Consider the following 22,241-nt stretch of genomic DNA (forward strand, 5'->3'; position numbering starts at 1 on the left):
TAAGGGGATGATGGACGGAAAAAATGACACACGATAGTTCGGGCATATCTGGCTGATTAGATTATTAATCTACGTCAGAGCAAGTTATTTCGGTGAGGGAGGAAGCAGGGAGGTGGAACGCGGTGGGCTAGATCACTTCTGGAATTTCGAGTGTTTCCAAAACAGCTCGGCGAGTTCCAGGGAGGGTCTCGAGGCTGGGTCCCACATGCTGATTTGTGCGTCGTTTGGTGAAAACAAACAGTCATTAGTCAAAGCTGCTGAACTCTGACTGGGACTGGAATCTACACTTGGGACTAGGTTGGCAAGAAGAAGGACGTATCCCTTGGCGGTATATTTAAAGAAGTTGATTTTGACTTGTTTCTGGCGATTTAATTTTTAAGATCTTCCTCACCAGGCTAGGGTCGCTAAGGGTTAATTCCCGGAAAGCAAACCCAATTCCCGAGCAAGCTATCTGGGCGCCTTTTACGACCGGACACTTGCTTTCCGGGAATTAACGGCCCTGGCTACCGTTTTTGGGCTTCATCGTCTTGGCTTCGGCTGGTTTTCTTGGCGTGACCAGGTAACCCTCAAGCGGTCCAGAGTAGAGGTTTCACACGGCAACTTTCAATTAGGCTGCAACGACGAAATTCGCACTTGTTTTACGATTCTTTTGCGCGTGTGAGCTTTGGGACGCCGGCTCAAGATCCGACCGGACAGATTGTGGGGTCATTAAAGTTGTGTTTTTGGGGTGATAAAAGCTTCAGGGAGGATATTAGGGCGCTAATTAGTGTTTTGAGTTGAACGAGGCGGGTTATTTTGTGAAGATATGTAGTTTGAATTTGGTGGTTTGGGATATTGCAATTAAAAAAAAACCTTATCTCGAATCTATAACTCATCGATCAAAACAAAATATATATTTTTGTCATTTTGTCTAAAAATATTTCAACAAAACCAAACAGTACTTCGTCCTTTGGCAATTCAAACTTTATCCAAATGTTAAAGTCCCCAGTCCTCCATAAAAAAACCTTCCAATGTTGACATCGAAATTATCATTTAAATTACATAATTTTAAATGGATCACTTCATTTGGCCATTTCGACGACGCTGCGCTGCTGTGACGACGACAACGACAAGTCCCTTGACGATACCGACCCCGGGGCTGAGGAAGTGATTTAAAAATGAATTACCCTTACAACTGTTCTGCCGGAGCGATTGTCTGACTTCAGTCTTTCTCTCTCTCGCTCCCCTCCTCCTAGGCGCCCGCTCTGGAAGTTAACTTTGGCTATCATCCCTAACTTCCACACAGCACAGCACACTTTCACCCCTTTTCCTCCCTTCTGACACCACCATTGTCAAACAAAAAAAAGTTAGAGAGCGAACCGAAACGAGTTGATTTTAAAATCCAATTTTAAATGGAACTAATAACTGGAATCAAAACATTGTTATCTGCGGAGATTTGGGATTATGGTTCTTAATTGTAAAAGGAACAAATGTGCGCAAAATATTTTCTTTTAATATACATTTGATGAAGGATTGAGATTTTTTTTAAATTAGGCCGTTGCAAATATTTTTCAAAGTTTATGTCGCCCCCTCCCCCTTCAAAGTTGGCCTTAATAATCAGGGGGGCAAAAAAATATTTTTTCGAAAAATTTCAAAATTTTAATGAAAATTAAAGGTAAACCAACTAAAAACTACTCAAAATGCATTTACCCGCGTTTATAATCATATTCAGCATGTTTAAACTCCTATGAAAACATTTTAAATTTTCATGAAATACCAATGTACAGTCCCACGAAAAGTTTTTTTTTTTTTGCAATAAAAAAATCCGTCAATTCCTCGATATTTTCAAAACTAATGACTGGAAAGCAACTGTACGCCTGTAAAATGCATTTTAAAACACTTTTTTCATCCAAATATTGATCCAAATTCATTTTTTTTACGCCCCCCCCCCCCTCCTCGACTTTGGTCAGAGCCGAGGGACATAAACTTTAAAAAATATTTGCAACGGCCTAACTGATGATTGTTAACTGTCATTTGAAAATATCAGAAAAAGTTGATTTGAGTCCTTATAAAAAGTTTTATTTTGTTAGGTTTATCTTGCAGCATTTTCGAAAATGTATAGTTATTTTAATTTTAATGTATTTTACAAAAAACAAAATTTGGAACCATTTTATTTCATAAATAAAATAATTTTAAACATGTAAAATAAATTCATTCACGTTAAAAATAACTTAGCATTTTCGAAAATGCTAGGAATAATATAAAAAAAGGAATGGTTCGAATTTCATTTTATCATAAATATATGATCTAATATCGAAGCAATCATTGCAATATAAACGATTATTTGAGTTTCCATCTTTTCAACAACAAATTGAAAGGTGCTTATTTGATCACTCCTTTGACAGAAACCGCCAAATCCAAAAAATCATGGTAAGTATATTTTTTCGCGGAAACTTATTTAAAACAAAACAAGAATCGGGTTGGTTTCCTGTGAAACTATCAGTCATTTTCAAGGTATATTGGTTATCACTTAAAAATGCTCAGTTGCAAGAAACTGAATAAATTTTTGTGTGAAAAATTTGTGTCTCAGAAATTATTTAATATTGTGAAGGATTCATAGACTTTATCATTATCAAAAAGTATTAATATGTTTTTTGTTATATTTTTTACGACACAAAAATTCAAAAATTATTTTCACATATGTTTGCAAAATATAATGGAATCGAAAATGACTCATTTTTGATACAGTGAAACGTTTTCAAGTAAATGATATTTTTTTTAAATAATTTTCTGTTCTCTTAAAAAAAAAAATTAAAATCCAAACGGAAACTTAAATGTTCTTATAAGAGTATCAAGCGTTTTCTACAGGTTACTCCATATTTAAAAATTTTGAAATAATGTTTAATGAGTAGAGCAAAAATTTACGTAAAAACTTTCATTTTTTACTTTCATATTATTTGAAACGAGTCAACTGAAAAAAAAAATACTATTTATTCAACCACTGCTTTTTCTTCATAAAGTGTTTTAAATTGAAATAAACTGAGCATTTTTCAACAAAAAAAAAACACTCATTAAAATGCATATCAATTGAGAACAATGCACTTGATAAAAAAACCGATTCAATTGTGAAAGGCAGAATATTACCTTTTCTATGATCCTCAATTAAGACTGAAACAGTTACATTACACTAAAAAAGTTGTTAAATTATACATTTTAGAGGTAAAATTATACATTTTTTCTGACATTAAAGATGTACCTCTACAAATATGTAATATCACCATGACTTTTTAGCTGTGTATTTTCTAGGAGCGGTAACATATTTTGCATCATTTAGCACAAAAGATGCATTATTTAGTGACCTTAAAATTATCACAAATTTTCGAAAATTTAATAATACAGCGATTCAAAAGCAACTTAACATCGAGAGTATTTTCCGTTTAACTTTTTTTTTTCCAGAGAAGCCCTAATCATAACCTACAGTTTGGCCGAAGACACCAGATCGCTCTGAAAATCCCTTCTCAAGGTTGAAATTTTTAAATATTCATATGCTCATTTTGTATGACCAGCCCATAATAATGATTGTTTGACCCTTTTGAAATGTTTGTCTTGATTAGAAAATGAAAAAAAAAATCGAAGTGATCCTAACATTTCAAATTTCAAAATGTTTCATATTTCAACATTGTAAATTGGACCATTATTGACTGATATATTGCTATTAAAAACGTTACTTAATCCACCTTTAGGTGGTTGGTGCCTTCCTCTCATTAATAAAGTGATTACAATCCCCTAAAGTGTCCACATGGTTTATGGATCTCCCCTAACGTGATCGCAGCACCTAAGAGGTCATAATAAAAATAAGTGACGAGTAAAAAAAAATAGATTTCCTACAGACTTTTTGTTAAGATTATACAGACACCGCCTTTCAGGAAAATGGCATCCCTATACAAGGCTTTTTTTGTGGCGATCAGACGGCGGGACCATTTGAGGTTATGTAAATTCTGACCATTTTTTAAACTGCTTGTAATTTTAGATAGGTAAGTCAGATCTTGAAAATTCCTAATCCACAAGAAAGGTCTTCTCATATGCTTTCTAAAAATATATAACATGTGAGGGTTTCATGAAAAAACCACCCTTTTACCATAATTTTAGTTTAATATGAAACAGTTTTTGCCTTCCTCGCATAACTGAGGAAAGGCTATAAAATCACTCGAAAAATGAACTTCTCAATTAGACCTTCTAGACCCACCTTCATGTATACCTATCGACTCAGAATCAAATTCTGAGCAAATGTCTGTGTGTGTGGTGGGATGTTGATCAAAAAAGGTGCAGGTGGTTATGTTACACATGACCAGTATGACAAAGAACTTTGCAAGATGATTGTTGAAATTTTCGATAAGAATGTCCGGTCCAAATTTCCCCATGATTCCCTTATAATTACATAAGACAACTCTTTTGTGAATAGTTTTAAGACATAATATCAACGTCCTATCGAACTAAGGGGACGGAAATTGCAAATGGAGCTGCAATAGAAATCAAGGTGAAATCAATCGACTTTCCCTCACCACTCGAAAGTTATCAAGATGCGGAAATGTTTTTGCAAGGCTGTTGCATGCAATTGGCGGCAGCAAAGTAAATTTGAACAGGAAACATTAAAACTGCCCTTTCAAGGGCTCTAATTGAATTCGAAATAGTTATTCTATATTTCCAGAAACAGAATTTCGCCGCGGCACAATAAAAAGGCAATCGCAGTAATCGATTTATTACTTCCTGCGTAAAATAAGCGATTTATTTTAACTGCGTAACTTCAGATAATGGTCAGATGCATGTGCAGTATAAAAAACCATAAAGTTTGATACCCATATTGCCCTAACTCTTATGGTTCGGCAAATGTCCCCTCATCGGAACATCCGCGGGGCCTCCGGCCACTCCAGATTGTGGCCAATACTTCCGAAATTTCAAATTTCATGTCCAGTATCAAAAACCATAAAGTTTGATACCCATATTGCCCCAACTCTTTTGGTTCGGCAAATGTCCCCTTCGGAACATCCGCGGGGCCTCCGGCCACTCCGGATTGCGGTCACGACTGCCGAAATGTTAAATTTCATGTCCAGTATCAAAAACCATAAACTTTATCGCAACCACAACCAACTTGACCCAAAGGGAACTGGTTCTCGATCAACACGGAGACCCCTTCTTGATGCCGTTAACCGGAGCCTTCCGGGTGAAGATCAGCAGCTTGACCACATCGGTCCCTAACGTTCTTCCTTGATGGCCTGCAGCGACAATCCGTCCCGTTCCTGCGACGGCCCGAGCCATTTCGGCGACCTCTCCACGTCGTTGACCGGGGGAAATTTCTGCTGTCCCTTCTGATTCTGCAACTGCCACTCGATGTTGACTCCTCGGCTGTCAGAAAATTATGAGCTTGAGTGGAGATGATTTTAGATACATCAATCTCACGTCTCTCGGAGAGGATGATCGGGAAAGGTTTGTTCAACCAATCAGCGTGAAGGAAAAGGAGGAAGTCTGCGAAGAGGGAAATCGCCACGTAACGATTTCGCTTCGCAAAAATTGGGTTCCGATCTTTTTATTCATTCTCTTTACACATACTACACACCACCTAGAGCACCAAACAGTGCGTTGCAAGTGTATTTGTAGCAAGAAAGCGCCATCGACTGTGGATTTGCTCGTGTGTGTGTGTGTGTGTGTGTAGTAAACCACACTAAAATTGTGTTCGCGGAACCACACTAATATCGAAAATCGATTTTCCCCAAGATCGATCGGATGAGCAAACTCGTGAAGGGTAGTTGCACGGCAGAAACCAGGCGCACACAAATGAAGCTCCCCAGCCCGCGTTTGTGTGTATGCGTTGATAATTTGGTGCTCTTTCAAGCCCCAAACTTGCCACTCGATTTCCCTTCCGCACACACAAACACTCACTACCGTACCCAACCAGATTTTTAAAGAATACTCTTTCGTGTGAATTGGCCCTGAAAAGGGCCATTTTAACGTCTTATGACGATGATAAAACCATGCGATGATGACACTCCAAGTTGCCGGCAATTTTCCCTCCCGCGCCTGCTCTGCCTCTCTTTCCAATTTTTTAATTCTCTCCTTCCTCTCGGCGGCTCTGCTGTGCTGCTGCTGCTTCTCGATCCTCCTCGTGCAAAGCTTCGGACTCGTTTGAGCTTCAACCGGCGGCACGGTGCTCTTTTATAACCTCGCTTGGCTGTGACGGCACGACGCTTTCGAAGCAGTGGCAGAGAGCAAAATTTGCTAAGTGCTAGATACTTGAATCTGATTAATGTGTTCGGAAAAGGTTGCGCTCAACCAATCAGCGACCGGGATTTTCCCGGTCTGAATTTTTATTTTTCATCTTAACTTTTGAGTACTTTAACAAAGTTTTATCAACTTTGTGAGGTAGTCTACTTGCAATTTAAGACTTCCCCTTTCGTTTGGTGGATAAAGCATGCAGATTGCTTGAATTGGGTGGAAGATATAAGCGTTTAAACGATTACACAAATCGTTACACTTTCGCTTCGCGAAATTTTGGATTGACACCCGTAGACAGTGCCCTTAGGACAAAGTTCTTTGTCAAAATTGTCACTAGATTATCTCGACATTGGCTGAACCGATTTTGTCCGTTTTGGCGTCATTCTATCCGTCTTGGGGTCCCATAAGTCGCTATTAAAAGATATGCAGTTTAGTTAAGTACTTCAAAAGTTATGCTAAAAAAACGATTTTAACATAAGTCCGGAAGATAGTAAAAAGGGTGGTTTTTGTAAGAAAACACGTCTTGCTATACATTTTCAGAACGGTATTCAAAAGACCTTTCCAACACGTCCAAGACATTGAAGATCTGACAACCCTATCAAAAGTTATAAGCACTTAAGTGTTATTTATAAGCTTTTTGGAGGCCGGATCTCAGATATTTTGATGAAAACGTTGTCCGGATCTCTCATGCGACCTATCGTTAGATAGGTATTCAAAAAAGCTTTCCAATGCGTCCAAAACATTGAAGATCTGACAACCCTATCAAAAGTTATAAGCACTTAAGTGTTATTTACGCACTTTTTCGAGGCCGGATCTCAGATATTTTGATGAAAATGTCGTCCGGATCTCCCATGCGACCCATCGTAGGATGTGTATTCAAAAGACCTTTCCAACGCATCCAAAACATTGAAGATCTGACAACCCTATCAAAAGTTATGAGCACTTAAGTGTTATTTACGTACTTTTTGCAATTTGTATAGTACCTTTTAAATGTGAGGAAGGCGCCAACCACCTAAGGGTGGATTAAGTAACGTTTTTTAACGTAACTTTTTAAATACATGATAAAACTGCATGAATTTAAATAGCAACTTAGGGAACGTTAAGACGGAACGATTAAAACCATTCCGGCCAAAATCGGTTGAGCCAGTGACGAGATATTCCAGTGACATTGATTTGGTACACATGTCTACATACAGCCAAACACACAGACATTTGCTCAGCTGGTGATTCTGAGTCGATATGTACAAATGAAGGTAGGTCTAGGAGGTCTAACTTAAAAGTTCGTTTTTCGAGTGATTTTATAGCCTTTCCTCAGTAAAGTGAGGAAAGCAAAAATGTAAGAATGTTTGGATGAAAATCAAAAAACTTAAATTGTCTTGCACCTTTTTGTTTTGTTCGCTTCGGGATTTTTTTAGTTTAAGTTAAACTTTTAGTGGCTGTATCTTGTTAATGGTGCACTTTATCAAAAAATCTGTAGAATAATTTTCGATTGCAAATTTTGTTATACATTAATATTCCAACGCCCAAGGTTCTCGGGCATAACTCACAAAATCAAGACAATTCTTTTTCCAGTAATTTGTTAGGATATCGAGATGATTCTAGAACTTTGCAGAACTCAATCTGATTAAATCTGAAATTTGAAAAACATCGTTTAATTTTTTTCGCATGTAAAAAAATCGCAAAAATTCCCCGGAGGCTGTTTAAAAAAAAAAAAAAGACGGAACGATGTTTTCGGTCGCAGAAATTACAGATTTGTTCAAATCGAGTTCTGCAACATTTTAAGATCAACTACAAATTCTTACAAATCCCTGGAAACAAGAATCGTCCCAATTGGTTAAATTATGCCCGAGAACCAGCGAGTTGAAGTTACCGTTCCAACTTTTTTGGGAGGCTTGGGCGTCCGTGTAAGTTGGACATGCGTTGGGTGTTCCAGGGTAAAGTTTAGTTAGAAAAAAGAAACCATTTCTTCAAAAAATTAGTACTACGGTGGCTCAAAAGTTGCGGTTTTTTGTCCCATAAAAAAATATAAGGATTCTGTTAAATTGGGTTTTTGTAATCAAAAGTTGATTAAAAATCGGAAAAAAAAATCTGAGTATCAATACCTGCAACGTTGCCGAAGACATTCAATCGATCAGAAAATTTATCCAATGTTTACAGATTTTCGAATAATTTACGTTCCATTTTTGTATGGACAGCTGCCGAAAATTTATGGATGGGTGAACCAATGATATAAAATGGCTTTTTTGGTCATAGGGAAGGACCCCACCTAGTAAGATTAATTTCACCACACTGATAGATGGTTTCATCCTTTTTTCTCTCGTCTCCGTTGACGCGAAAATCGGATTTTCACCCCCGGAAGGACTCTCCCGGTCCTGGTCGGATGGCCAGATTTTAGCAGGATGATAATAAATGAGAGACACTGCTGTTAAAACACCGTCGTCACCGAATCGTCCCTTTCTCCCCTCCCCCCGCAGTCCAACTTCAGAACCTTAGCAATTTGTCTAAAATAGGTCGATGATCTGGAAGTTTTGGTGTCGGTGTCCCGTGGGAGTTTATCCCGGGGACCTGCTGCTGCTAAATGCCCCTGTTTAGAGGGTTGATTTAGGCGGGCGAAAGGGGTTAAAAATAAGATGTTACGGTTAATAAATTATCGTTTTAGATAGCAATCTGTTCTGGTACGGGGTTTATTTTCCCGCTGGAGACGCATCGACACCAACACTTTTCCGCTTTCCGGGAGAGCGACACTTTGGCGCGAGAAATTTGGTGCGGAAGTGCGAAGTTGGCTGTTTTAATGTTAGGACTGCTTTTTTTTGGTTTTGCGCGGTGACGATTTGACGATGTTAGCGGCAGCAGTTCCGGGGGTCGGAGGGCACACCGCCAGGAGGAACAAATGATTCGATGTGGGTACGGATTTAACGTTTTTGTTTTGAAATGTTTATGAAAATTTCAATGCGTTTATATCATTGATTTGAATAATAAATTTTTTGAATATTTTATTTGAAGTTTCATTCATTTGCCCAGTCTAGTTCAGCAATTTGTGTCACAAAGCGGTTTTATCGAGCATGGCCAATGGCACTTCCTTTCAGCTAGTCGGCGGAGTGCACAACGATCATGCTAAATCGCAGCTCATAAACCAGGAACTTCTTCACTGCAATTGGCTAGAATCTATATACAGAGGCCAGTACAGATGCAAAATGCAATTTCATCAGTGGTTGCGGAAAACTGCGCCTCGTACCCGGATGATGACCGGGAAAAGCGCGACTATAGTTGCAAATTCAGAGTGCTGACTTTAAAATCTTGTATTTAAAATGTGTTTTTCAAATTTTGAAAATCATTGTTAAAAATTGCTCAATTACACAATTTTTTTAACTTAAAAAAACACATTTTTATAAATTTTGCTGATATTTTTTCGTGAACACACACTCGCTGGAAATCCCTCCTCTATCAAGAGGACGACTTTCAAATCAGTGCCGATGGGATTGAATCGCTGTCTGGTGGCGGCGGCAGCGGTCTGGCCAGGACCCGATTCGCCACGCAATCCCATTTCGCGGAATGGCTCATATTTTCCCGGGTTCCATCTTTCCCGGCAAGAGAAGCACGCACACGAATCGAAGCTCTGGATTGGCGCTCCAAGCGAAAAAATAAACAACTTCACGGGAAAATCCAATTTATGTTTTTGTCGCCTCAACAAAATCCTCTGTTCTAGGATGAATCGTGAAGATTTTGGGGGTGGTCAAATGATATCAAATGCCTTTGCAGAAATTTATGTTTTTTTTTAAATAGATGTTTTGAAAAAAATATAAAATTTCGATCATTTTATAACAAAACAGCTTGAACACCTCTCACCTGAGAGCTCACCTATACTCTAGCGAATCTCCTCACGCAGCTTCTGCACGAAGCCGTGAACGCAAAGCACTCACCAACACCTTCAAGCTCGTAAAATTTTATTAATTGAATAATTTGCTATGCCCGCTACATTAACGTCGTTCTGCTGATTGCCGCAGTCCTTTCGCAGTTCTCGCCACTTGACACTAGCCGGAAAAGATCCTTCCTCAGTTATGCTGGTCCCAGAGGACGACGCATTGAATGTATCCGGCGAAACCTTTTTCACACATGAGTATTCACGATGAAAATTGTGAAACGCAACGACGGCATCGACGATGATTTTTACTTTTACGACTTTTTCGGGAAAATTCAAGAAACGTGGCGATTGTCATGCTACACCTTCAACTGACGAGGCAGGATTAATGCAACGATATGGAAGCACCCGCCCCGACAATTACTGACTGGGTGAACTCTCTAAGCTGCTCGAGTGATACGGAAACTACACGGAAAATTAGCTGGGCCACGTGGCCGAGCGACGTCTCACCAAAAGTGGGAAACAAGTGCGATGGTGTTGTAATGCTGTCACTTGCTGAAATGTTGTAAGCATGGAGTGGTGCTGAAGAAAGTTACTTCTTAAATTTAGTGTTATTCAGAAAGATTTAAAAAAGGTGTCCTATACATGTTAATCAATTTAATTTTATTTTCATAACTTATTTTACACACTTCAAAATATTAAATGTTGTTGTCACGCTTGCCTTCGTGGAATTTAGGGCTAATTTTTATACACTCGCAAAAAAAGAATGTAGGAACTATTGTTTTAGAAATCGAAATCTGCACAATTTTAGGATCATCAGACATTCTTACAATCAGGGCTGCGGAGTCGGGTCATATTTCAAACGACTCCAACTCCGACTCCGACTCCGGCTTTCTCAGATTAGCCGACTCCGACTCCGACTCCGGCTCCGGCTTTCAACAAATGGTTGGCTCCGACTCCGACTCCGATTCCAGCCTAACAACTCTAGCCGACTCCGACTCCAACTCCGACTCCAGCTTTCAACAAATGGTTGGCTCCGACTCCGACTCCGACTCCACGTATTTTTAAATGTTACAAAAGTTATTCAACTATTATTAGTTAATTTTTTTTAAAACATTGATAAATAGGATTATTTAAATACTCTCTAAGCGTCATGTTTTCTCAAGAAAAATAAGTAAAGTAAAGTAAATAAACTATAATTATTTGCTTATATTGGCAATTTGCGGCGAGAAATATTAAGCTAATTTAATATTTAAATTTATAACTGCCAGCGCCCTGTCTGGATCTATCCAACTGTTGTCGCGATCTTCAATTCTGTCTCTCCTCTTTCTGTCCTAGATTAGCTTAATATTTCTCGCCGCAAATTGCCAATATAAGCAAATAATTATAATTGACTTCCGGTGATCAAAACAATATTGTAAAGTAAATAAACGGAAAAAAGTTTTTTAGTTTACATGTTTTATACGTTATGGAAACAGAAATCAAAAAATATCTTCAGTTTTAGAGGCATTTTGAGAATAACAGGTTTGTAAGTAAATTAGGATTTATTTGCTTAACCTCAAATTTGAAAATATTTTTTTCAAAGCTAATAAATTTAAATATTAAATTGTTATTTTTGAATGCATAATTAAAAGAAACCTGGCCTTAACGATCTATTGGACATTACAATTCAATTTGCTCACTTTCAGGCTGACATTTATAAGAAGCACAGTGACAGGCACCTTGTTTTTTAAATGACAATTTCAAACGAAACATTTTTTTTGTTTTTTTTTTTCAGACGTACATGGACATCACGCCATGGCTGAAGGAGATTATTATTGCAAATCAATGTATCTAAACAATTTGTTCGTGGAAAGGACGCTTAAGATGTCATTTTCAAATATCGGTGACATGAAAAATATTTTACCCTGGAAATTTTTATTTTATTTTATTTTAAAATTTTATATACTTTCAAAAGGAGGCGCACGATACTTCCTGAATCTTCACCTAAAACGAAGCTTTATGAATGATCTTGCGCCTCCATCAGAATATATGAAAAAACTTAAAATATTATAAAAAACAAATATTCACAAGTAAAATATTTTCTAGGTCACAAGTTTTCCATTTTTTAAGGTACATTGATTTGCAATGATAATCACCTTCCGTTATATTGGCGTGGGATATACAGTATGAGGAAATTCGTACCAGTTGATAATTTGTTGATTTTGTTTTTTTTTAATATTTGAAAAATAATTTAAATTCCTATATTTTGTTCTATACATTTTTTTATTTGTTCATTTTTATGCTGAATTCTTGAGATTTGTTCAACGATAATTTGCATCGATATCAAAATAGTTTACCTTAAATCAACATCAATATCAACAATCAATGATTATTTTAAAATTAGTTGCAACTTCTTTTGATATATTTTGTTAGTTTCTATTATTTTCTTGTACTCAGTTATAAACAAAATGCGCATGTTGAGTTCCAAGTAAGAGATTGTTATTATCGTTGATTATTTGTAACAAAAGTTTAACTGTCAGTGACTCTTTTTCGATTTCCAAAAACAGTGATTACTGTTTTAATCTTTTTATGTGCCTCGTAATTTTTTTCCTAAAAAATTATTTAACTTAAAACCTCCAAGACATTCGCTATCGGGGTAAAAATGACTGTGTGTGTACTTTTTTCAGAAAGAACTGGATGAAATTTGGCCAAGTTTGAATTGAAAAGGCACATAAATATAGGCAAAAGGAAGCAGTCAAGAATCAATTAGATATGTCTGACTACATAACCAATATTTTTTTATAATTTTTTAAAGTATGATACTACATACTTGGATAAGAGGTTATCATTTAGTGATTATAGTGTAATAACATAATTAGAGCTTTCCAATCACAATAAAAAGCTTTAAAAACATAATTGCATCTGGTAAATCAATTAAAAATATAATATGTTTTGTAAATTAAGCTGTTATAGAGGATAACTGAACAATAAAAAAACATATTTTTTTGTGAATTTAAGATAACTCCGACTCTGACTCCGACTCCAGGTTATCAGAAATCTTCGGCTCCGACTCCGACTCCGACTCCAGCATTTAAAATTTAGCCGACTCCGGCTCCGACTCCGACTCTAGCTGCTCGAGTTTTGACGACTCCGACTCTGACTCCGACTCCGACTCTGACTCCGACTCCGACTCCGACTCTGACTCCAACTCCAGGTCCCGAAAAAGACCCGACTCCACCGACTCCGGCTCCGACTCCGACTCCGACTCCACAGCCCTACTTACAATACACTCTAAAAACATCCGTCCGGATTGGTTGAATTACGCCCGAAAATCAGCGAGTTGATATTTTTTGATGACCGAAATGCCTATAACAGCATGTTTGTTCAATCTGGATTTTGTTTTATCAGGAATGTATGAGTTAATTGCAGCTTGGGAGTCAGATCCACAAAAAATATAAATGGAACATTATTTTTCAATGTGTTTTAGATGACCAAATGTACAAAAAAACATTAAATCATTTCCAAAAATCATTTTGAAATGAAAAATAAAAATTAGATGCGTCCAATCCGAGAATACCACCAAATTTTACAATACCAGCGATTCCCAAAATCCGAAAATTTTTATCTTTTGTTCCGGTTTTGCCCTAAATTGAATAAAAAATAGTTGAACGCTAAGTAATCGATAGCCATTTTTGAGAATTTTTAGGGCATATTAGAATAAATTGAACTTATTTATATTTTTGTATTTAAAGGCCAATTCAAGTTTTATTTCGAATTGATGTTCACCTCAAAATTTTGCTAATAAAAACAAAAGAGGGAAAAAGTTGAGTGAAAAGTAAATTTTAATTGATAAATTTATTAAATCGAGTTTAAACTATTTAGAACAAATATGATTTTCTGTAATTAGGAAAAACTGAATTATATCTGTTTAGGCCTTTGCAAATATGTTTTAAAGTTTATGAGGGGGGTGATTGCACAATCAACTGGGCAGATGTAATAAAATACATTTAAAAACACTTTTTTCATTCAAATAATTAATGACATGGCTCTGATTCCTCAACTTCGGCATAGTTGAGAGACATAAACTTTGAAAAATATTTGCGTCGACCTTACTTATTTTTATTTCTGGGACAGAAACATATTATTTTATGTCAAAGTAATATGTTTTTGATCTCACTGGATATCAAATTAAGCTTGATTTGAAAGCCGGTGCACAAAAAGGTACATAAATTTAAATTTTCAAATGCTTGTCAGCTCGACGTCGTCTTGCTATCTTGTCGCACCGCCCATTTCGACGTTCCGACGCGTTTTAATGTTTGACCTTGAATAAACAAAAACAAGAGCACACAATGTAAACAATAACAAATGCGTTTTCTTTGGCTGATCATTCTGGGTATTGTTCCGATGTTCGGTTGAAGTTGGTTGCTGGAGTCTCGAGTAATAATTACAAACGTTTGCGATAGTCTAACTTGTAAATGCGTCAAACGCGTTCCGACCTGAAATCTCTTTGGCCAGTTGTCGCACTTACATCAATTTTCAGGGAGTGACAAGATGGCACGACAAGATTGAAACTACTTTCATATGTAAAGTGACAAAAATGCACGGAGTTTTTTCGGATTTCGTTGAATATCTCAGGATTGAAATCGAATTTTGGGGATCTGTGAAGGTCCAGGTGAGGCTGCACAAAATGTCTTCCTTAACTCAATTCGGCCCGAAATGCACTTTTTTTTTTTTATTGGGTTTAGAACCACTGCGACCATTGAGTTGATCTATTGCGGTATACCCATTCGCGATTAAAAGCTACGGATGACAACCAGATGGCGCCCTAGTTCGAATGATGTTGTTTTCTTACAGTTCTGTCAAACTCACGCGAAAAGTAAGTTCATTTTTTTAATTTTGTAAAAAATCACTATTTATGGCTAGAAAAGTGTAATTATTTAAGCGCATCAATTTGGAAACAATCCAATTGCTCTTCTCAAGAAGAAATTATTTCGATAAGTGTTGTTTTTATCACAATATTGGTGTTGCAGTCTTGAAAAATGAAGTGCATCATTCCCGCATGCCGGAACATCGAAACACAAGATCGTAGATTCTTCAGAGTGCCCTCGACAGGACACCACACGTTTCGGCGATGGAAGGAATTTATGCAGTTATCTGGAACCCGGAGTGAAAAAATATGCCAGCAGCATTTTAAGGAGACAGATTTTCAGATTCGTTAGTATTTTTATTCCTTTACATAACCTCACAATCTAACGTAAACATACCAACATAATATAGGTTGCCGGATCGGGTTGAAGGAAAGTGCTGTTCCATCAGTGAAAATTCCTTTGCTCACGCCTAAAGTGAACCCGAATGGAGTATGTTGCGTCAAAGGATGTACCACAAAGAGGAGGACAACTCTACAACCGTTTCCGACCCGGATAACCATGTTTCGGCGGTGGAAACGAGTTTTGGCAATACCAAATGATATGGCTGTGGGAAAATTCAAAATTTGCCTGCGGCATTTCAAAGTGCAGGATCGCTGTAAAGGTAATCAAAAGTATGTTTTCACTAAACATTATGTCAACGTTTGTTTATTTTAGTCACCTCTACCTACCTTAAGTCGAATGCAATCCCATCTAGGCAAATTAAGAAATTGCCAAAACGTCAGAAAACCTCACAGGTCACAACAAAGCCTCCGCTGTCTCATCTTTGGGATCACAACTACTGTTTGTTTTACAAACCTAAATCAAAGACCAACAACATTTGCTATGTGAGCGGATGTTATTCTAGAGTGAAAAACGGCACAAGATTACATCGATTCCCGGCCAAAGGAACTAAGCGGTTTAAACTGTGGCTTAATCTGCTCAAGTGTCGTTTAATGCCCACGAAAAACTCGAAAATCTGCAGCAATCACTTTAAGCAGACAGACTATCTTCCAGGTAAGTCAATCAAATTGTATTACTTTGTAAATTTTTTTTAATCATACAGAATTTCTTGGTAGGTGGACGATACTTAAAAAAAAACGCGATACCTGTACCTTTTCCTTTTGGTTTAAGTAGACGCTCGAGCTCACTGAGTACATCTTCAGGTGGCTCTGATTCCGAGCCGGATGTTATCGACTCAGATTCATCGTCCTCTCATCGTGGCAGTTTCGAAGAGTGCGGAGACTCTATCCTGAGCGATGTCGACCAAGATGACCAGCAGTCCTTTCTTAACAGCGAGAACGACCAAGAGTTCAACCCTGGGGAAGGATGCTCACTGCAATTCCAGCCGGATGATTCGACTCATCAATGCACAGAAGATTTGCGTGAAGATGATGCTGGCCTAGATGAGAACAATAACACATACAGCGAAGCAAACTCTAACATTCGCAAAAGCGATCAAATGATCTTAACAGATCTTCTAGTTACTGACAAGGAAGTTAACACATGGACTGGTCTGTCTTCAACTGATCAGTTAACTGAAATCTGTCTGGCAGTTCGAACATTAGAGAGCAACTCATTCCCGCGAAAGTTTAAAATGCATGCTAGTGATAGGACAGTTCTAACTCTTGTCAAATTAAAACAAAACCTTTCATTTGAGGCAATCGCCACACTGTTTAGGATTTCTGGCCCAACAGTTGCTAATTATTTTTCGCATACTTTACAAATTTTATCCCTCATTTTGAAAAAATTCATTTATTGGCCGACCAAAGAGGAATTGAGACAAAACGTGCCTCTTTGTTTTCGAGAACATTTTTCTAACGTAACTGTAGTACTAGACGCAACAGAAATTCCCATAGCCACCCTGAAATGTCTCAATTGCCGAATTGCATCATACTCTAATTACAAGTCGCGGCGAACAGTGAAATTCTTGATAGGCGTTTCTCCGGCAGGGCTAATTACATTTGTTAGTCAGGCTTACTCAGGTAAAAGTTCAGACAAATTCATTGTGAATGAAGAGAAGCTCATGGACCGTTTAGAGGCCCATTCAGATGAGATAATGGTGGACAAGGGGGTATCAATCGAATCAGAGTGCTCAACGAAATGCATTAAGTTGCACATGCCACCATTTATGAAGGGAGACAAACTAACACCTCAGGAAGCAAGCCGAAATGAAGCGATAGCGCGTGCAAGAGTGCATGTCGAAAGGGCCATTCAGAGAATCAAAATTTTTGGAATATTTTCGAGCACTATTAATTTGTCTATGCTAGGTAACATTAACGATATAATGACTGTTGTCTGTGGTATTGTAAACTTAAGTCCACCGATATTAAATGATGATAAGTTTTGATCTGTACGCATCAATGTGTTTTTTTCCAAATAACAAAAGGAGAAAGTTATTAAAAAAAATGAATTAAAAATCCATTTTAAATCCTTTGCGGTCGTTCAAAGGGTCTCAGAAAAATAAGCTTCATCATTAGGAGCAACAATATCGCAAATTTAAACTTAATTTTAGGACCCAATTACAAAAATAGGTCCACTTGATTATTGGATGGTTCCGAGATGATCGCGAGCAGTGTGACCAAGGGCTTGGGTTTCATGTTTAATGATGATTTCGGGAGTCCATATTATGATGTGATAAGTGCTCATTATTTTCATCTTACAGTACTTGTTCGGTAACTGGGCTGAGAACGTAACCCAGTCACCGAATGCTGCTCGCTAACTGGGCTGACCGAAAAATAACGAGGTTACCACCGATGCATAATATGATTAAATATAAAAAATAAAAGTTACTCAAATTTATTTACAATGTTTATTTTTATTTTTTCTTTAATTGTGACTTGAAATAAAATAAAATGTCGGAAAAAGATTTATCTATTTATTGAAAATGATTTTTGCATCTATTAAACCCTCGGTCGTTTCGGTGTGTTTTGTTTTTTGACGTTTGTCGCTAGTTATCGAGCGCCTGTTTTTTAGCATAACTTTTAAAGTACTTAACTAAACTTTATAATTTTCAATAGCGACTTATGGACCCAGCCAGCAGATATTTTTTATCATGTCGCACTATGGGAATTACAGATAACATTTTTCTACCATGGACCATGTTCCGGATTCACCGGTTCCAGGTGGCCAATGTGTCCGGATGGTCTCGTAAAGTTTTTTGAGTGATACCAATCAACTTTTCAGAGCCAGTAGATATTTTTTGACATGTCGCTTGACATATTTCTGTGACTTCAAAATTTTGTCCCCCACGGTTGTACTACGGAACCGGTTCCGGTGGTCCCAGGGCTATGTGGAGGGGTCATCATATGCCATATACGCATAGGAGTATTTGTTTTTGATAATACTTCAGTTTTTTCCACTAAAACTTTAAAGTGTTGAAGAAAAATATTAAGTAAACATAAAGTGACCCCACTGGCCCAAACAAAGTTACCCCAAGGGAATCTGCGATAAATCCGGAACAATCCGGAAATCTGACCCAACTCAAAGTTCATTTGAAACTAGACTGAAAACTGGACCTGCTCCGAAAGTTTCATCAAAATTGGTTGAAACCAACCGGAGATATGATTTTTTACATTTTAAAATTTTGTTTCTAAGAGAGCATGGCCTTTTGGGTGTTTTAATTTGACCTTCCTAGACCCACCTTCATGTATACATATCGACTCAATATCAAATCGTTTTCCGAGTGATTTCATAGCCTTTCCTCAGTAAGGTGAGGAAGGCAAAAAAAGGGGTTATGTGGGGTGAGTCACCCAAAACATCTTTTACGCAAATGTACCGACGTTTTACTTCTCCATCCGATAGAAGGCGTAGTCAGGCTTTGAAATATTTATTCAAAAACTTTTAACAACAATTAGTATTGATAAACAAAATTAACAAATCAATAATTTAAAATTTCTTTCAAAAAAACAGAAAATTAGATTTTTTAAATTCTAAAACTAGAAAAAACTACAATAAAAAAATTATAAAATTATGCAATTATGAAATTTAATGATGTTTCATTATGAAACTATGAAATTATGAAATAAGGACATTGAGAAGTTAGGAAATTAGGAAATAATGAAATAAGGAAATTAAGCAATTAGGAAATTATGAAAATATGAAATTATAAAATAAGGAAATTATGAAACTAGGAAATTGTAAAATAAGGAAATTAAGAAATTAGAAAATTAGGAAATCATGGAATTAGGAAATTTGGAAGTTTGGAAATTTGGAAATAAGGAAAATCTGTCCTTTTAATTTCAAGATTCTGCATTTTGAGATTCGCCGGGATTTTGATATTATTTTATCGAATACAAAATCATTAAAATGTTTGTAACTTTCAGTCGCATTAAAAAAATAAAATTCAAATTCTTTGATTTTTTCATCAAAATTGCAAACAAGCACCGCGCAATGAAACGTCAAATGACACTTTCCGTTTTGTGTTACTTTTCAGCTGCGTACCGCTTGAGAAAAATCTTTTCGTGACCCTTTCCTTGACCATTCCTCGGGCGTTTTTTGTATGGAGTTTTGCGTTCCTTCCGATCTGCGTATCAGCCTTGAACCTAGAAGTCCAAAGGTTTGAATCCAGATTTTTAAGCGAAAATGGCGTTCGAATGGTGAACGCCCGAAATGTCAAAATCACGCAGGGGTACCAACATTATGAAAAAAGTGTGCCATGTATGACAGCCACATTTTATTTTCTAATGTTGGTGCTACTGCGCGATTTTGACATTTGGGACGTTCACCATTCGAACGCTATCTTCGCTTAAAAACCTGGATCCAGATTTTTAAGCGAAGATGGCGTTACGAATGGTGAACGCCCGAAATGTCAAAATCACGCAGTGGTACCAACATTAAAAACAAAGTGTGGCTGTCATGCCATGGCACACTTTGTTTTTAATGTTGGTACCACTGCGTGATTTTGACATTTTGGGCGTTCACCATTCGTAACGCCATCTTCGCTTAAAAATCTGGATTGTTTGTACTTATACGGGGGAGAAGACTCCTACGGGTCAATACGCACCTCCAAAGAAAATGGATCTGATCTGTTCGTAAAGCTATTTCTCGACTACTTTCTTCTGGAGCTGCGAAAAGCGCTGCACTATTTTAAAAATTCTAAAAAAGAAAAACAAAAAATATATAGTTTTGGGTATTTTATTGTTTTCAGATTTCAATGATAAAAAACAACTAACATTATGACGTATTACCATTTGTTAATTTTTTGAGCATTTTCTCGAAATATAATTTTTTGAGTCCACTCACTACTACCGACACAAATTCTTTATCAAATGGTACTTCTAGCAACTGATATTTATCATCTTTGGCAGAATATATAATAAAGTGACTGATAATACAATTTAGAATGTACATATTAATTTGTACCTGACAATAATATACATGACGCCTATTCAACTCAAAGTTTTCACTATTTGGGCACTTTTTAATGTAACTGTTAACGGTTTTTGATGTAAGAATTTCGGCAAGTGTCGCTTCCTTATTCATGGGACATTTGATCTCTAATATAATGCCAGAGGATGGATCAAACCCATCCGGGGAACCGGCAATCCAGCCCTCAGTCGGGTGAATTACAAGTCCACATTTTTTCACATTAGGGTTCTCGCGCCGATAACAAGCAAACGCCAACGGCTCGGTATCTTTTCCATGTTTCGTAGCGGCCACCTTAAGAGCTTTGACTTCCCAATACTGGGAAATCTTTTTCTCCCAATCAGGATTTTTGTTGCTCAAATATGTGAATAAATTGTAAGCGGAACTTGCGGTGATTCTCTTAGAACGAAGGATTTTCCACAAATTCGTATTTTGCTCTTGCGTTTCAACTGCTAATTCTATGACTCGTTGCAAGCTCAACCGAATATTCCTGTTGTAATATTCTTCCTCATCTTGCAGTATCGAATAGGCAACGTTGAGCACGACGGATGAAGGTTTGGTTAGGTAACTTTCGAGTTCTTCCATTGTTAGGCAATCACTTATCACTCCTTGCATGGCACGATTCGGATAAATTTTTGGAATATTTAAGTATCTTCCAGAAGTATGCTTAAATATGGCAGAGTTTTTTGACACTAAAAAAAATAACAATTAGTTTCATCATATTAAAAATAACAGAAATAAATACCATTTAAAATTCGTGAGAAACTTGTTTTTAAAATGTCTTCGAGGGTTTCAACATCACTGGTATTCAACGGTTTTTGTTTGGGAACACAGCACATATCTGAAACGCGCTTGGCGTCCCATTCTGCCCGTTTCTCGCTTTTAGTTGTTCCCCACGCTTGTTTTATGTCAGTACAAGACATGTACTCCAGCATGGGGTCCCTGTGGAGTGGAGAAAGAAAAAAAATAATTGGAAATCATCACTCTAAGGGAAAACATTTACGAAAACATCAACATTTACAATACCGTCACCTGGGGCGAATCGGGACTACAGTCTGAATAGGGACAGCAGTGTTTAGAGCATTTAATGGTTTTAAATTTGGAAATGGATGTACACATTTTGTTGGTTTGAGTCTGTTCTAAATCAAAATAGTGTGCTTCTACATGGTTAAAACTGTTGTCAATTCGCCCCATGTGTCCCGATTCGCCCCAGTTGATGTTACTAATGTAAATCTTTGTTAAAACTACTGTCCAAATTTGTCTTTTTTTGTTTAACTGTCGCAACTCGTATTTAGTCAATATTTATACATAATATACATACTTTTCTAAGTGCAAAAGGCATGCAATTACATGTTTGCATTTCTGCGTTCCTGCCCTGCACGAACATTTCAGTACCCAACCGGATATATCCGTTCCGAGCTTCAACACAACCTCATGCGGTTTCTCCCTGGGATTAGAGCTTCTGGTCACTCGAGCAACAACTTCCCTCCGACCTAGCCGATTGATCGTGTAACCTATACTCCGCACATGGTTGGCATCAAACACTGCACTTCCTTCCTTGAGCGGCCGAGATGCCTCACCGATGTAGTCAATAATATCTGCCAGGGACACACCAAAATCCTCGGTCGAATGCTCCGCTCCGAAATCTGGAATTGATTACATAACCTATAATTTCAATTTGTTTTTCGATCGATTATTTCTCCAAAAGATTGTAACCAATCCTTTTCATTTTGGTACCAAAAGAAAGAGTTTAAAAGTTCTACCTGATGAATCCATTTTTTCTTCAATAATTGCAGTTTTTGAATATATATTTTTAGTAGAACTCCAAAAAACGTATGACACGCGTAAACAAAACAAGCTCAAGACATTCTTCGTTTAGT

General features: G+C 37.2%; 1 protein-coding gene across 1 annotated transcript; it reads right to left on the reverse strand.

Moving 5' to 3' along the window:
- Positions 1-5,231: 5,231 nt before the first annotated feature.
- Positions 5,232-22,142, reverse strand: LOC119766436. The gene is made up of 6 exons (XM_038250984.1): positions 22,125-22,142; positions 21,683-22,007; positions 21,107-21,303; positions 20,184-21,053; positions 15,687-15,708; positions 5,232-5,382 (listed from the first exon to the last, which is right to left on the reverse strand). Exons 1-6 carry the CDS (start codon positions 22,135-22,137, stop codon positions 5,232-5,234), a joined length of 1,578 nt encoding a protein of 525 aa, XP_038106912.1. The 5' UTR covers positions 22,138-22,142.
- Positions 22,143-22,241: the final 99 nt, after the last annotated feature.

The sequence above is a fragment of the Culex quinquefasciatus genome, chromosome 2, assembly GCF_015732765.1.
Source record: "Culex quinquefasciatus strain JHB chromosome 2, VPISU_Cqui_1.0_pri_paternal, whole genome shotgun sequence".
Classification (NCBI taxonomy): domain Eukaryota; kingdom Metazoa; phylum Arthropoda; class Insecta; order Diptera; family Culicidae; genus Culex; species Culex quinquefasciatus.

Excerpts from the sequence above, each read along its gene's own strand:
- LOC119766436 (XM_038250984.1), bottom strand. Across the intron at positions 21,304-21,682 it reads TGCCTTTTGCACTTAGAAAA|GGACCCCATGCTGGAGTACA; the intron begins GTATGTATATTA and ends TCCACTCCACAG. Across the intron at positions 21,054-21,106 it reads TTTCTCACGAATTTTAAATG|TGTCAAAAAACTCTGCCATA; the intron begins GTATTTATTTCT and ends TATTTTTTTTAG.